Source organism: Cynara cardunculus (genome assembly GCF_001531365.2).
Source record: "Cynara cardunculus var. scolymus isolate 2C chromosome LG 1, CcrdV1, whole genome shotgun sequence".
NCBI lineage: Eukaryota > Viridiplantae > Streptophyta > Magnoliopsida > Asterales > Asteraceae > Cynara > Cynara cardunculus.
The window spans coordinates 3,758,218-3,774,668 of NC_037528.1; the positions used below are offsets into that span (position 1 = coordinate 3,758,218).

General features: G+C 34.6%; 4 protein-coding genes and 2 non-coding genes across 6 annotated transcripts; 5 read left to right on the forward strand and 1 right to left on the reverse strand.

Annotated features, from left to right (window-relative positions):
- The first annotated feature begins 2,339 nt into the window (after positions 1 to 2,339).
- LOC112509360 lies at positions 2,340 to 4,252 on the forward strand. Its single transcript, XM_025114293.1, has 3 exons — positions 2,340 to 2,807; positions 2,897 to 3,286; positions 3,526 to 4,252. The coding sequence occupies exons 1-3, from the start codon at positions 2,499 to 2,501 to the stop codon at positions 4,147 to 4,149; spliced, it is 1,323 nt and encodes a 440-aa protein (XP_024970061.1). The 5' UTR covers positions 2,340 to 2,498; the 3' UTR covers positions 4,150 to 4,252.
- A 202-nt stretch (positions 4,253 to 4,454) lies between these two features.
- On the forward strand, positions 4,455 to 5,338 carry LOC112509371 (17.3 kDa class I heat shock protein-like). The gene has a single exon (XM_025114304.1). The coding sequence runs from the start codon at positions 4,525 to 4,527 to the stop codon at positions 5,008 to 5,010; it is 486 nt and encodes a 161-aa protein (XP_024970072.1). The 5' UTR covers positions 4,455 to 4,524; the 3' UTR covers positions 5,011 to 5,338.
- A 2,234-nt stretch (positions 5,339 to 7,572) lies between these two features.
- On the reverse strand, positions 7,573 to 8,259 carry LOC112527466 (17.6 kDa class I heat shock protein-like). The gene has a single exon (XM_025138145.1). The coding sequence runs from the start codon at positions 8,183 to 8,185 to the stop codon at positions 7,712 to 7,714; it is 474 nt and encodes a 157-aa protein (XP_024993913.1). The 5' UTR covers positions 8,186 to 8,259; the 3' UTR covers positions 7,573 to 7,711.
- A 4,363-nt stretch (positions 8,260 to 12,622) lies between these two features.
- On the forward strand, positions 12,623 to 12,693 carry TRNAG-GCC. Its single transcript has one exon. It is a non-coding gene; the product is annotated as a tRNA-Gly (tRNA).
- A 2-nt stretch (positions 12,694 to 12,695) lies between these two features.
- On the forward strand, positions 12,696 to 12,782 carry LOC112503562. The gene has a single exon (XR_003068020.1). It is a non-coding gene; the product is annotated as a small nucleolar RNA snoR114 (small nucleolar RNA).
- A 218-nt stretch (positions 12,783 to 13,000) lies between these two features.
- On the forward strand, positions 13,001 to 14,534 carry LOC112522081 (7-deoxyloganetic acid glucosyltransferase-like). Its single transcript, XM_025131155.1, has 2 exons — positions 13,001 to 13,508; positions 13,594 to 14,534. The coding sequence occupies exons 1-2, from the start codon at positions 13,001 to 13,003 to the stop codon at positions 14,532 to 14,534; spliced, it is 1,449 nt and encodes a 482-aa protein (XP_024986923.1).
- Positions 14,535 to 16,451: the final 1,917 nt, after the last annotated feature.

A 16,451-nucleotide genomic window follows, 5' to 3' on the forward strand; every position in this document is an offset into this window, starting at 1 on the left:
TACCCGGTAAGTGTGGGTGACGACTTTTACCCGGGTAAGCACTTAACATATATATTGTTGCATATGATACCATTTTGATATACTGCAATCTTATCCAAAAAATAAATTATAATGTTGGTTTCTAACAATAAGTACTTACCGAGTAAGCATTTAGGTAAACAACCCCTTAATATCGTTGTAATGTGATATCTCTTTCAATCTCATCGTTATATTTGTCTGAAAAATCATATTCTTTTTGTTGTAATCGTATTTATTAGACAAATCCGATTATGTGTTTAAGTCATCACATATTGAGTAATTATCAGGGTAGACGGAAATAACTTGTCATGACAACTTTGGCTTTATCCGTTCCAAGCTAACTTCAATTTTCAAATTGTCGCCTCTACTTTAAGAAAAGAACCATCTTTATCGTACATTTGAAAATGTAAATTTTAAATTTAATATCTTTATGTGACGAACAAACAATTTATTATTAAAAGAAAAATGTAAAGATTTTAAAGTGACGCACTGTATGGGTACGTTCTCGTTCTACGTTCGGCGAATGATTTGGGTATGGATTTTAACTAAAGATGAGCTGAGGTGATTGTGTGTATTATAGAATTTTTGTTAGGTTTTGATGATGAATTGATTTGAAGAAGCGATTTAGCTGGTCATGGGTTTAAGACCCCGGTCTGAGCCAACAAGATAAGAGGAGAACGTGCATTGCATAATTCATCTGATGTGATGGGTTGAGTTTTACTTATTTGAACCCATGGAAACCGCCAAACAAATTGCCGGTTGAAACAAAATTAACCAACAAAAAAAACAAAACCGGATTATATGGTGTCCTCTGACCCACCCTAATTCCGATCCGACCCACGTACTCCTTGGTGCTAATTGCCTCCTACCACATCTCATTTCTATTATTATTGCTTCATATATTCAAATCATAGGTTTTAATTCCAAATTTCTTGATTATATATACATTAGACTAGGTATCTTTATTTGAATTACAGATAAAATGGACGCAAACCTTATTCCGGTGTATGTATATGTACTATGAATATATTTTTAAAAACTATTTCAAGTAGCATTTCAAACTCTCAGGTAGTTGTATAAATTTTCTCCACTTGTTTCAATTAAGCCTTTTATATATTTTACATTGTATCTAATTAATCAGCTAGTTTCTATCAAGTTAAATTAGTTTATCAACTAACAACTAGTTTATTAATAAACATTTAAAGAGCATCTCCAACACCTTCTTCAAAACTAGAGAAAATAGAGGTTTTAAGCAAGTTTTTACTCCAACAGATTCTCAAAAACAAAGAAAGTTATTGAGATGATGCAAAAATCTTCAAATTTGGAGAAATCTCTAAAAATAATCACCAAAAGAGAGAAACATTTTTTTTGATTATTTTTCACCAATGAGAAATTTTGACATTAAAAGTTTAGATGAAAGAAATAATATTTTATTAAATATATGAAATATTTTAATAATATAATTATCGTTATAATCTCTAAAATAAAGAAGATTTTAGAGTTGAATATAATAATTTTTAGAAATTTTGAATTTTAATTTTAATTTTTTATTTAGGAGAAATTTAAAAAAAAAAAAAACTATTAAAGATGGTGTAACTTTTCAAGTAACTTATGGTGTAGCTAGTAATTTATCAAGTAAGTTGATAATATTATTACTTTTTAATATGATAGAAGATATTCGCGCAATATAACGAAATAAATCTCGATTTTAATGTTTAGTTTTTATTCTGTCTCTATCAATAAAATACGATTATATGTGGTATTGGGAAAACGATAATGTTTTTATTTTTGAATGAAATATAAATTTTAAAAAAAAATCGATATTAGTATCAAATTAACTATTTAATAGTTCTCGTTTTTTTTAAATTATTGAATTCAATTTTTTATTATAATATAATTTTTTATAATATAATAACAAAAAAATTTATTTTTTGGTTTAATAATATAATTTTTTAATTAAAATAATAATTAAACATTATGTTAGAACTCATTGATTATCCTAATTATATTTTAGATTTTTTATATTTAAAATAGATGATTATTCTGTATTTGATTATGTTTATCTGTAGTTAGTTACACAAATTTAAAAATAAAGTTTTAATAATTTATACTTACGTAAAATTATTTGTAATCTTAAATTTTAAGTAATATATACAAATAAACGATATTTTATACATAAAAATTAGTTTTTAAAAAAATTTATCGAATTTTTTATAATAGAGTATAGATTTATATAGCTGCGAAGGAAAAAGAAAAATACTCTTTGGTGAAGGGGAGGGTCAGAAATAAAGAGAGTGAGCGTGCGGACACGACATTAGACAAAGAGGTTGCACGTTAGAAAGGCGGCCTGTGGTCGGTTGGTCATTCATTCTCCTCCCTTCTTTACACTCCCTCCCTCTTCACCACTTCATTCAGTTCTTCCATTCATTCTCTCTCTATCTTTCTCTCTCTCTCTCTCTCTCTCTCTCTTCAAATTAGCAATGAGGACCTTGTGCCCTAACTTGGACAACGAAGATGCTCTCGAAACTGTGCTCGAAGTTCCCATACCGGAGGAAAGCTTTGAAGATCACACCAAGATCAACCACAATACCATCACCTCTAACTGGCAAACCATGAAATCATGGATCAAACCTCACTCAACTGATCAAACACGCCAATTCTCTGATTATGGGGGTCGGAACGCCCAAATTCAGCTCTTGCTAGGAGTCATCGGAGCTCCGCTTGTCCCTCTTCCTATCTCCTCCGTCCACTCCACCATGATCAACCCGAGTATCCAAGATCACCCTATCGTAAGTCAAATTTCAAGGTTCTACTTCAATTTTAGAATTTTTTTAGTACGATTTTGAAATATATTAATTGTGTTGATGAAATAATATAGGAGGCTTCGATGGCTAAATACATCGTGCAACAATATATAGCAGCGGCGGGAGGAGAAAGGGCTCTGAATTTAGTTGACAGTATGTATGCTGTAGGGAAGGTGAAGATGGTGGCGTCGGAGTTCATCTCTGAAGACGGAGTATCTATTAACTGCAACGGTTTAAGCGGCGGCGGTAAGGCCATGAAATCGAAGAACGTGAAAAACGGTGGTGCTGAGATGGGTGGGTTTGTGTTATGGCAAAAGAGGCCGGACCTTTGGTCTTTAGAACTGGTTCTTTCCGGCTACAAGATCAGCGCCGGCAGCGACGGCAAGGTGGCGTGGCGGCAAACACCGTGGCACCATTCTCATGCATCCCGAGGCCCCCCTAGACCTCTCCGTCGTTCCTTACAGGTACAATTTCATTACGGAACTTGGGGTTTGGTTTTGTTTGACTTTTAAGTAAAGAAAATTACGAGTCTTTGGGACCCAAATTGAGAAGTCCGATTTTCTCAAAAGTGGGTCCAATTTCAATCAGCCAACCATAATCTTAAGTGGAGCACGTCTTTAGATGTCTTAGCTGCTAATTTTTTCAAATTTCTTGCCTAATTAAAGTCAAACAATTCTGAAAAGTCAACTGTTGATTTTGACAGGGTCTTGATCCAAAGTCAACGGCCAATTTGTTCACGAATTCAATTTGCCTTGGAGAAAAGACCATCAACGGAGAAGATTGCTTTGTGTTAAAGCTTGAACCACATCTTTCGGCACTACAAGTACGAAGCAGTAACAATGTGGAGATAATGAAGCACACGATTTGGGGGTATTTTAGTCAAAAAACGGGTCTTTTACACCAACTTAAAGACTCGCATCTCGTAAGAATAAAAACACCCGGGAGCGATAGCGTGTTCTGGGAGACCACCATGGAGTCACTGCTCCAAGACTATCGGACCATTGATGGAGTTAACATCGCTCACGGTGGCCGGACGACGGTGTCGTTGTTTCGGTTTGGGGAGGACTCCGAAAGCCATTCACAAACGAAAATGGAGGAGGTTTGGACGATCGAGGAGGTGGATTTTAACATAAAGGGTCTCTCAATGGACTGTTTCTTGCCGCCAAGTGACTTGAAGAAAGAGGACGATCAATCAATTGTGCACGCCACAAGCGGCGACAAGTTCATCGGAAGTGCTAGGCTAACCTCCAAGAGCAGAGGAAATTCTTCGAGGTTCGGAGTTCATAAGATTGCCGCAATCGATTCCAATGGTTTTGGGGATTTGTGACAAGTGTCATAATTTGTATATATTATGTCTATATACCGTTGTACAAGCTGTATAATATTTACATATAGTGAATCGTTTGAGCTTGACGTGCTCTTAGACGATCAATTAGAGGATGTTAGTTGGATTTTTTCATACTGAAACTTAAATTCGTTTGTCATATACGGCCCAATGGGCTTTATCAGACGGCCCAATAATGATGAAATGAAAAGAAGATTCCCGAAACCTGCGCAGATAACTTCTCTAGAACCTTCAAGACACAATCTAAAAGCGGTTATATATATACCACCACTGCCATTCAATCAGACCCCAGAATTCAGTTTCAGATCAGCAATTATTGGATCTCTGATCATTTGCAGTTAGCGATCAAGCACGAATATGGCGTTGGTCCCAGGCTTTTTCACTGGTCGTCGAACAAACGTGTTCGATCCCTTCTCTCATGACTTGTGGGATCCTTTCGAAGGCATCCCCTTCAACAACAACCTCCGTTCCCTCTCCGATCGGGTCCGATCATCTGAAACAGCGTTGTTCGCGAACGCTAGTATCGATTGGAAGGAGACCGCAGATGCACACGTGTTCAAGGCGGACGTGCCAGGGCTGAAAAAGGAGGAAGTAAAGGTTGAGATCGAGGACGATCGAGTGCTCCAGATCAGTGGAGAGAGGAACAAAGAGAGTGAGGATAAGGGCGATACGTGGCACCGTGTGGAGAGGAGCAGCGGGAAGTTTATGCGAAGGTTCAGGCTACCGGATAACGCGAAGGTGGATGAGGTGAAGGCGTCGATGGAGAATGGCGTGCTGACTGTTACTGTGCCGAAAGTGGAAATGAAAAAACCTGAAGTGAAGTCGATTAACATATCTGGGTGAAGACGATTGGTGTTTCTCGATGTTACGGTGGAAGTCTACTGGTCGAATAATGTGTAGTTGAGTTCGGTTCGTATCGATCCTCATATTCTGCAGTATCTATTAATCGAATGATGTTTGTGTAGTAATGTGTGATTTAGGATTAATAATCTGTCGTGTGTGCTCGTATTTTTGGTGTAAATAAATGTTTGGAGAACAATGCCCAAGAAACCCATCCAAATAAGCATTTTTGTTACTCCATCAAATTAAATTTCAAGCATCACAAGTTAGATTTTGTTTCAACTCCCATATGGTTTTATTTATATAAATGCAATAAATAAACTCATACATCCTTCTCATCTATGATAAGGTTTGAACCGCCGACTTTTTAGGAGGTTAAATACTATGAAACTCTTAAGAGCCTTTGGTAACTCTCATATGTTATTTTCTTCGATTTTCATGTAACATCTTCGGGTAATTCTTCAAGTTCCAAATCATTGTCAACATTCATTGATTTTAACTCATTGCTCAAAGATTCAGGCCATTGAGTTAAGCGGCCTCTAGCGTGGCTTCGTTAGAATAGTCGGGGTCTTAATTTCACGAAAATCATAATAAGGTTTGTTTAAATAAAAGGTAAATTTGATTAAAAGTGAATTATATAATTAATCATCGATGTGGTTTGCTCAAATTATTGATGGTTCATAACTTTTCAATTTTATTATTCTTATTAAGGTCTCTAGGATTGATATCGTACATTAACAACCGTTATAAAGGACGAATTAGTCTTTAGACACAGTGTAGATGCCAAAAGTGTAATTCTCTCTAAAATTTGTTGTAATTCGCATCTTCCTTCAAAAAAATTATGAAAAATATTTTAAATATCCTTAATCTGAAAAAGTTAATGATATGTTTAGAATGCAGGAATGGAATGAAATTAGAGGGATTTGGATTTGAAATCCCTTACAATCCTGTGTTTTCATTTTTGTACGATTTGAAATCCCATGAACGATGGATTTAAGAATCCTTTGGAAAGACATGGTATTTTAGAATCCATTCCCGTGGGATTATTTTTGCCCTAACGTACCCGTCTATTCTCCTCCATTTTCATCGCTTACCTCCGTCACTTTCTCCCACGGTCGTGTCTGTCGCCGTCGCTTTCTCCCACGGTCGTCTCCGTTGCCGTCGCTTTCTCCCATGGTCGTCGTCGTCGCTTTCTCTCACGGTCGATTGATGTAGAGTTTGTAGATTTTCATATCGATATAAGCATGATCAATTTGTGTAGTCATAATCTCAATCCAAATCCTACAAACCAAACACTGGAATGGATTTCAAATACAATTCAAATCCTGCAAACCAAACACAACAATAAATTTTAAATCCAATCCAAATCCCTCATAAACATTCCTCCAAACCTTAATTAAATAAATTTAAAAGGTATTACTTTGATAAATGGACTTTACGAAGTGATGTCTTATGTGGAAAAACACACTTAATGATGTTTTTAAGATTGTTTCCTTAAAATAGTAATAAGATCAAAATTGATTCAATTTTGATACAATTTTTTAATATTATTTTTTTTTATGTTAACATCACAAATATAATTATTTTGAATTATATTCAATATTAGACTCATTTTAAAAGTATCAATGAAATATTTGTAACGGTGTAATTTATAAAAGAAAATACATATTTTTAGTGCATTATAACTAATAATTAATTATGTTAAAATGTTCATATAATTTGCGATCTTGACTATTTTGTCTAACTTGACTTTTCGTCCTTATTGGTTATAATGTTAACAGGTTATGGTAGATTATGTCAAGAATTGAATGTTGTCGTGATGTGAAAGAGGAGGACTACGCCTGAATAAGGGTAACAGTGTCAGAATCCTTAATCTTGAAGGGACAAACCTGTCATAAGCTGAAAACGAGTTTAGCGACTCTTTGAGCTCAGATTTTCTCATTCTTCAAAATAGAATCAGTCTCATTTTTTCCACTTTCTCATTTTCGTTCATTAGTTTACGTTTAGATAGAAGTAGAACTTCATCTTGTTCTTCGTATTTAGCAATTGGTGTTATTTTTCAAGTAAGTCGTAATCTGTTCTTCATTTTCTCTGTTCTATACAATAAAATCTTCAAATCTACATAATTTGAACAAATTGATTAATATAATAAGAGCATAAAAACCAAAAGAGAAGTAAACTAAAACCATTAAATTAGTTGAAGGCTTAAAAACATAACTGATTCCAACCATGTCAAATAAAGAATTCACACTTTAAGCACTATAATTTTATGGTTTCACAAACAATCATATACCCAACAATCTCATTATGATATTGAAACTTTCAAATCTTGAAACCTTTAACCTTTTTATAACATAACCCAAAATCACCACATTTAAACCTCCATACCATAAATTTTTTTTTGTTCCTTCTTAAATTTTAATTTAGAACCTATTAAAACTTTTAAATCTTAAAACCTTTTAATCTTTAAAGCCAAACTCAAATCAATTATACATCACCCTTTGTTTTAAGTACATACCTGATTAGCATTGATGGATCTATAAATGTTATTTGAAACCACAAACCTAATGAACTACAAGCTTCCATTTTATTCAACCAAAACACAAAACATACAAATAACCTTACAACACCCACATCAAAGATACATATATATCATCATCATCCTGGATTTATATATATATATTACATTACAAGTGCCAGAAACCTAGCCGGAGATATCAATGGCCTTCACCACCGGCTTCTTCTCCTCCTCCTTGGGCACGCATACCGTCAGCACGCCGTTTTCCATGGTGGCTGTTACTTGATCCATTATCGCGTTCTCCGGCAACCTGAACCTTCTCAAAAACTTCCCGGAGCTCCTCTCGACCCTGTGCCACTTATCATTCTTCTCCTCCTGTTCACTGCTCCTCTCTCCGCTTATCTGCAACACCCCTCCTTCCTCAACCTCCACCTTCACTTCTTCCTTCTTCAGCCCTGGCAAGTCCGCCTTGAACACATGAGCTTCCGGCGTCTCCTTCCAGTCGATTCGGGCGTTGGCGATGGCTGTTGTTTCCCGTGAAGATTCAGGGAGGTTGCCAAGGGCAGTAGAGATCCCCTGAAATGGATCCCAGATGTCGAGGGAGAATGGGTCGAATACGTTGCTCTTCCTGCCGGTAAAAAAGCTTGGAATGATCGACATGGCTAGCTGGTTATGTCGCAGATGGCAATAGATGTGTTTTGTTCTGTGATGAGAATAGGATAAAGATGATGGAGTTATTTATAGGATGGAAAAGAGAGGGTGGTTTCTAGGCTTGTCTCGATGCTGTGAGAAAAGAGAGTTCTGAAATCTTCCATAAATGTCATGAAGCTGTGAAAAAAGAGGTTTCTGAAAGCTTCTCAAACTGTCTAGTTTTTTCCAAAGGGTTCATCAAGTACTTTTGGGCTATTATCAACAAGGTGTGCTTCAGCCCAATAATGTAACCCATTTGTTTATATATATATATAACATAAGGATATATAAAAAAAAAGTAATAAAACTCATAACTGTCTTCTAAATGTGATGGTTTTTTTTAAAGAGATGGGAAGTCTAAAGTTTAATTTTATTTTTAATTAATAAAAAATGATGTTAAAATCTGAAATCTGAATTAATAAGACTGTCTGTTTTTGTCAATTAACAAACGTTTGAAGTTTGAATCAATTGTTTGTTTTTGTAAAATCAGGTCCAAACATTTTGCAAAATTCTCTTGATTTTCATAAATTTTTTATTGTCATCTCAACAATTGCTTTAACAGATGGAACATAGTAAGAACCTTTTAGATACTTTTCAGACTTTTGATGCAATGGGGAATGCCACCGGTGAGTTTTGTTTGTAGAAAGTTTCGATACTTCTGTTGTGTCACATTGATTCGAGCGATCAAATGCAAACCACCCAATTTGTATAAACCGTGCAAATCACTCTCATCCGTCGATTTCATTGTTTAATCTTATAAAAGTTTTTTTTCATGAAATTGTGTAATCTTGTGAAATTGTTTCATATAATATTTTTTTTTATGAAGTTGTTTTATATATGGATATGAAATTTTAATGAAACTGTATTATGTATTTATCTAAAATTAAAATAATGAAAAACCATGTAAACTAATTTCAATCAATAGAAAATTTCATTTTTTTGTAATTAAATTTAATCATTAAGGGTATTTTGGTTATTTATATTGTTTTATATTAAATATGAAAGTTATTAATAAATCTTAATTAAGGAAACGTAATAAAGAAAATTTTATAAATGGTAACATTTAAATATTTAATTATATTATAATATTAAAAATTTAAACTTCTAATATTGTGTGGCGATTGAAATCTTTTTCAGAATCATGAAGATTGTAAGGTATTAGAGCAATGAATTCATCAAATCAATATTAAAATAAAAAATTAATGTTCATGAAACAGGTTTCATAATGGTGAAAATGGTGCATGACGTAATTGAACAATGAGTAGTGAACTGGTTTCATGGTGAAAGACGTTTCATAAATGTTGAAGTTGATGTTTAGAGTAAGGTGGCGTTTGTTTTTTAAGAGGTGTTGAAGTCTAAATTCACTTCTAATTTTTAAGAGGTGGTGCTGAAGTCTGAAATCTGAATCAATCAGACTGTATGTTTTTTGCGTCTGAAGTCTGAAGTTTGAAGATGAGATATCGAGAGTTGATATTGATCGACAGTTGACAGAGTTGAGAGATGAGAGATCGAAACAGAAGATTTGATCTAGAGAAATCGAGCGTAAAGAGATCAGAGTAGGTATGCAACAGTTTGAAATAAGAGGTAATAAGAGGTTTCTCAACCACTTAAATTTTCAGACTTAATAAGAGCTTTTAAGCTTTTAATTGAAAAAAAAAAAAAAGACACTGAATCCTCTTATGTCTGACCGATTCAGACTTAAGAGGACATTAAGAGCTTTTTTATTAAAAACAAACAGCCCCTAAGTGAAACGGATTATGAAACGGGTGCATCATGTAAGCGGTGCGTCATGAAACTAATGCATGATGAAACGGGTGCATGATGAAATCGTTGCGTCATGAAAAAATTGCATGATAGGGTGCATAATTTTTGTGGGTGTTTGAAAAAAGTGAAAGAATTTCAGAAAATGAAATAAAAAGCCTGATTCATTAGCGAAAAGTGAATCAAGTTCATTATCAATATCGTGAAATGTCAAATGACTCATCAAACCATGAATACCGATGAAATGGGTGAGTGAAGACAGTGAAACTATTTCATGTTTTATAATAAAATTTTATGTAATTAGTAAACAATGAAACAATTTCATTATAATAAAATTAATTACGTTGATTAGTTTGTTGATGAAATTGTGAAACCATTTCGTTCATATAATCTAATTCAATTTTTTCTTTATTTCTATTCAAACGATTCATTATATAGAATTGATTATGGTGTGTTTTATTTATATTTTTGATATATTTTATTGATAGATGTTATTTAAAAAATGTTAACGTAAAAATAATATATTACTTTACAAAATAAATTTGTTTCATTAATATGATATACAAGATATGGTTGCCTTGATTAAAATATACTATGAATTCATTATATTTAAATGTTTACCATTTTATCCTTATTGCTGTTATACGAATAAAATTTTAATATATATATTTTTTAATTTCCTAAAATAAACTAAACTAATCTTGACCATTTATCAAGAAGATGGATGGATGAGATTGGTTTACATGGTTTACACAAATTTAGGCAATTTTCATTTGATTGCTCCTCTAATCCATGGGTTGAGAATTGGTCTTACAGGTCTCAAGAAAAACCTTTGGTCTCACGTGAACCCAACCATATATATATATATATATATATATATACACACACACACACGTACACATACATATTTATATATACACACACACATATACATACAGGTGAGGGTTCAAACGAGAACCCCTGTGATTTACGAAAATGCAAGAACAACCTACTAACCTCAAACTTTTTTAACCAATAATTTAAATTATATTAAATACAAATAAATCAATAAAGGCAGTAATGTGATTAGATATTTTTTATATTTTATATTGATTAATTAGAATTATCTCATCTTTTTTGCTTAACATTGATCACATTCAACTGAACGTGTTGATCACATTGTGATAATCGTGTAATCAGATGTGTTAATCATATGATAATCGTGTAATCAGATGTGTTAATCATGTGATAATCGTGTGATCACATTTAATCTTATATCCCTAGTTCGATATGTTAATTGTGGTAAACATGAGATCTTCACTAAACTAATAATGTATACCCAATTGGGTTCAACTACACTTTGTCGATTCGATTATGTTTCGGAATCTCACGAATTTCATATCCCAATGTAGTTTAACGCAATGCAGTTGAGGAATCGAGTTGATACTCTAACCCTAGCTTAAACAATCGATTATCACACCCAAATCGTGATAAACATGTGATAGTCGCTAAAGGGATATACAATTTTTAGTTTGACCGCACTCTTATCGATTCGATTAGGTGTGATTATCACACGATTATCACATCCGAATGTAGTCAAACCCAAATTTGATTCGTATTTTTTTTGTGAAAATCGGTTCGAAGTTGATTCATTGTTGCATTATCACATGATTATCACACCCAATGTAATCGAACTCAAATATGAACTGTCTCATGTGAAACTCTGTTCGTAGTTGATACCTCGTTGCATATTCACATGATTATCACACCCAAATCAAGGAATCGATCTAACCCTAGCTGGACCAATCGATTATCACACCAAATTGTGATTAACATGTGTTAATCGCTAAACTGATATACTCTATTAGTTTGACCGCACTCTGATCATTCCGCTTAGATGTGATTATCACACCCTAAATCGAATTGATCACATCGATTAGGTGCATTTATCGTATTTTTGTGATAGTATTTTTTGAAAATCGGTTCCTAGTTGATTTATTGTTGTATTATCACATGATTATCACACTCATTTATCACACCCAAATTGAATTAATCACACGATTATCACACCCCAATGTAGTCGAAACCAAATATGAACCGTCTCATGTGAAACTCGGTTCGTAGTTGATACCTCGTCTCATGCATTTCACATGGGTGATGAAATGACGATAACGTTTCTGGTGGAGAAAGAAACAATAGCCAAAGAGAATCACATAAATGAGAAAATAAAATGAATAAAGATATTAGTTTACCTCTTATTTATTCACACCCTATTAATTAAGGAGAAGCTATGAAAAAAATATAAAAACAAACAGTCTGAATTAGAAAACGTTTGAACGAATTAGTCATAAGTGTTTAATTAAGAGCTGAAAATAAAAAAACAAATAAAATATTAGTTCATTCTAATATGATATTTTTTTTATGAAATTAAAAATTAGAATATAGTAACCTAAGAACTTGTCAAATAATCAATAATTATAAAGAAACTAGTCAAAATACGTATAAAACCACAAATAACAAAATTATATGTTTGTTAGATAAATAAAAATAATGATAATAATTAAAAAAATGTTCATCAAAGATGATTAATGGATACTAATTTAAATTTAATTATTGGTTTTGCGTAAATAGAAATAAAGAAATAAATTAGGTGCAAATAAACAAACAGCACCAGTGGTCTAGTGGTAGAATAGTACCCTGCCACGGTACAGACCCGGGATCGATTCCCGGCTGGTGCATTAAGCCGTGACGATATATGCGCTCTAAGTGTAGGTTGGGTCCTTCACATCCTTCTGATTCATCAGATAGTCGTAGCGCTTCTGAGCTTTCTTTTTATCTGATAAGTTAAAATGGATAAACAAGCATACGATGCATGAACAAAAAACCCTCCGTACATCAAGTTGGCTGAAGCAAAGAGGATGGATTGTGTTGATCTGTGCATGTGATTTGCATTTTCATGGAACAACCGAATCCACAGCAACTCATATTATCACTTCTTATATAATTAACCCTCCATCCTTCATTTTCAACTCCCCACTTTGCATTATGGATTCCGATCATTCCCATGTCCTCATCTTCCCTTTCCCTGTTCAAGGCCATGTCAGTTGCATGCTCAAACTTGCTGAGCTCCTCTGTCTCTCCGGCCTCCACGTCACCTTCCTCAACTCCGACATCATCCACCGCCGTCTTCTCCGTTACACTGATGTCGTCTCTCGTTTCTCTCGATACCCTGGCTTCACATTCGAGACCATTTCCGATGGCCTTCCCCCCGATCACCCTCGATCTGGTAATAGAGTTGTTGATATCTTCGATTCCATCAAAATGGTAACCAAACCTAGGTTTAGGGAAATGCTTCTCCCCGGCGGCTGCTTGAATTGTAGCAATCGGCCACCGGTTTCCAGTGTGATCGCTGATGGGATCATGTGTTTCACCATTGATGTTGCTAAAGAGATCGGGATTCCCATTTACCTTTTCCGTACGGTTAGTGCTAGTTGTTTTTGGGCTTTTTACTGCATTCCTAAGCTCATTGAATCCGGCGACCTTCCCATCAAAGGTGCATTATGTATTCTAATATTTCAATTATTTGATTGTTGGTTAAAAACACGTGAAATCAATACTAACGATTGATGATATAACAGAAGATGATGAAATGGATAGACTTCTAATTGGTGTCACGGGGATGGAGAAGTACCTTCGGCTGCGTGACTTGCCGAGTTTTTGTCGTGCGAGTGATCTATCGGATCGAGCGTTCCAAGTCGTGACATCGGAGACACAAGAGACGCATCGAGCAAATGGGCTCATACTCAACACTTTTGAAGACTTGGAAGAATCCGCGTTGGTGCAAATTCGTAAGCACATTCCTAATTTATATGCGATCGGGCCACTTCACGCCCACTTAAAATCCCGATTGGAAGCTCGAATGACATCACCACCTCGATCGTCAAACAGTTTATGGGAGGAAGATCGAACTTGCATGACGTGGCTAGATAAGCAGTCACGGAAGTCCGTCATCTATGTTAGTTTCGGAAGCATGACCATGTTGAGTAGGGAGGAGCTTATCGAGTTTTGGTATGGACTTGTGAATTCTAGGAAGAAATTTTTGTGGGTGGTGAGACCCAACTCGGTAGCCGGAGACGGTCAAAACTTTCCGACACAACTATTAGAAGGTACGATGGAGAGAGGATACATGGTGAGATGGGCGCCACAAGAGGAGGTTCTCGCTCATCCGGCGGTCGGTGGGTTCTTGACGCATAGCGGATGGAATTCGACGTTGGAAAGCATTGTGGCTGCGGTGCCTATGATATGTTGGCCTTATTATGCGGACCAACAAGTTAATAGTAGGTTAGTCGGAGAAGTGTGGAAGTTAGGGTTCGACATGAAAGACATTTGTGACAGGGTTGTAGTCGAGAAAATCGTTAAGGATTTAATGGGCGTAAGACGAGATGAGTTAATAAGACCGGTTGATCGGATGATGAAAATGGCACGAAGATCGGTTGTAGAGGATGGAACTTCTCATAGTAATTTGAATCGTTTAATTGACGATATAAAAACCTCGACGAAAAAGAAAGAAATATTTTAAACAGTGTTATCCAGTGGAAGATCGAATGGGTGTGGGATCGAAGGAATGAGTTCATTTTGTCAAACACAAACATGGACAAAATCAGGTGCTCAAAAGTGTTCGCAGAAGATGGATCGTCGTATATGGATCTAAATAGAATCGTTGAGGATGTACGTTAAATCCAAAGGGTCCAAGTCCATGTTGTAATGGTTGTGGCTATTCGAAATGGTTTTAAATAAAAACCGAAAGATAGGTTTGGATTATCGACCAACGACTCCCATTTTATGGATCGTTTTCACAATTTTCTTGAAACCCAATCAAAAACACGAACTTGCATATGAGAAAAAAGAATCGTAGTGGAGGATGACTTTTTTCAAAACAAAATGTTGTTACAATGACCTCAAATCAAGTAGCTTAATTGTGGTCCGAACAATTGTTTACCATATCTTTTTCAACCAAGGAGTAAAAGAGGTGGACCCTTGAAACTTTAAAATCACCGTCACCGTGCTTCCCTAATTGATATCGACCCCCCCCCCCCCCCCCCATTTTATGGATCGTTTTCACAATTTTCTTGAAACCCAATCAAAAACACGAACTTGCCCCCCCCTAATTGATATCGTAGTGGAGGATGACTTTTTTCAAAACAAAATGTTGTTACAATGACCTCAAATCAGGTAGCTTGTGGTCCAAACAGTTGTTTACCATATCTTTTTCAACCAAGGAGTAAAAGAGGTGGACCCTTGAAACTTTAAAATCACCGTCACCGTGCTTCCCTAATTGATATCGAGCCCCCCCCCCCCCCCCCCAATTTCAGAACCATATCCTAAATCGTCTTAACGTTCTTGCACCTCATGATACAATGATCAAGAGTTTCAAACTCCTTTTCACAATTTGCCCATAAGACCGAGTCTAAGTCGATGCCTCGATCACTTGTATACAAGTAATTTGCAAGTATATATCAATTGACCTTGCCACTATATCATAAGATGGCTTTCGGCAAGGAGCAACCCGAAAGTAGTTGACTTTAGTGTCTCACGCCAATCATAGTTTTTGATCCTACCCTTTTGACACTTTTTTGTTGTGAAATTCACGAACACTTACCAAATTATTTATCTTGTCGTATAACCATGTTAATGGCGAAGGATTTTACCCAACAACAAGTATGACAATAACCGAGGTTCTTACTTGGTAAGCAACAGATAAAACTCTTGCTCTGTTACTACTTATCATATACATAATTCATCACAAAAAATCCATTTTAATGATAAGAACGTTAGTAAAAATAAGTAAATTATAAGATATCTGAGTTTGGTTTAATTGTTAGTTTGTTACTAAGCAAATCTAATTTTATGTATGCAATTTTTTTAGCCCATAGAAATATATGAATATGAAGTTAAATAATATATATATATTTTCAATCATCTCATTATTTGATGTCATTATATAAAGCCAAAAGTCAATGAGTGCAGTTATACCAAGTAACTACTATCATATGTTTGACCTGGCACACTGGATTCTGCGGATCCACTATTTTATATTAAATTGATTTATTTATTTCTAGAAAATCTTGGTACAAGCTTACAAAATCAAAACTCTATCCAGATGTTAGATACGTATTATTGTTATATGTTTGACTTGATGTTTATGTAAAATAGTCTAAGTGGTAGGAAAAAATGGAATAAACATGTTCCATATCAACATCTCCACCTATATAAAGAGTGAAACAAACCTATATTTTATTAATATAATGACAAATAGACCATGATAGATATTTGTTTACACAGGTATATAAGTGATATTATACCGTTGAATAATAAGTCTTTAGTTTTTCATTTTCCAAAACATCAAATTTGTTATCGTTTTTACATTTTATTTTATTCTTTAATTTTTATTTGTTTTATTGATATTTTTTAAACATTTTATTCACCTTCATTATCT

Bases quoted from the DNA above. Each gene is read 5' to 3' on its own strand.
- LOC112522081 (XM_025131155.1), top strand. From the start codon at position 13,001: ATGGATTCCGATCATTCCCATGTCCTCATCTTCCCTTTCCCTGTTCAA. The intron at 13,509-13,593 runs GTGCATTATGTA...ATGATATAACAG, and splicing joins CGGCGACCTTCCCATCAAAG to AAGATGATGAAATGGATAGA.
- LOC112527466 (XM_025138145.1), bottom strand. From the start codon at position 8,185: ATGTCGATCATTCCAAGCTTTTTTACCGGCAGGAAGAGCAACGTATTC.
- LOC112509371 (XM_025114304.1), top strand. From the start codon at position 4,525: ATGGCGTTGGTCCCAGGCTTTTTCACTGGTCGTCGAACAAACGTGTTC.
- LOC112509360 (XM_025114293.1), top strand. From the start codon at position 2,499: ATGAGGACCTTGTGCCCTAACTTGGACAACGAAGATGCTCTCGAAACT. The intron at 2,808-2,896 runs GTAAGTCAAATT...GAAATAATATAG, and splicing joins GTATCCAAGATCACCCTATC to GAGGCTTCGATGGCTAAATA. The intron at 3,287-3,525 runs GTACAATTTCAT...TGATTTTGACAG, and splicing joins CTCTCCGTCGTTCCTTACAG to GGTCTTGATCCAAAGTCAAC.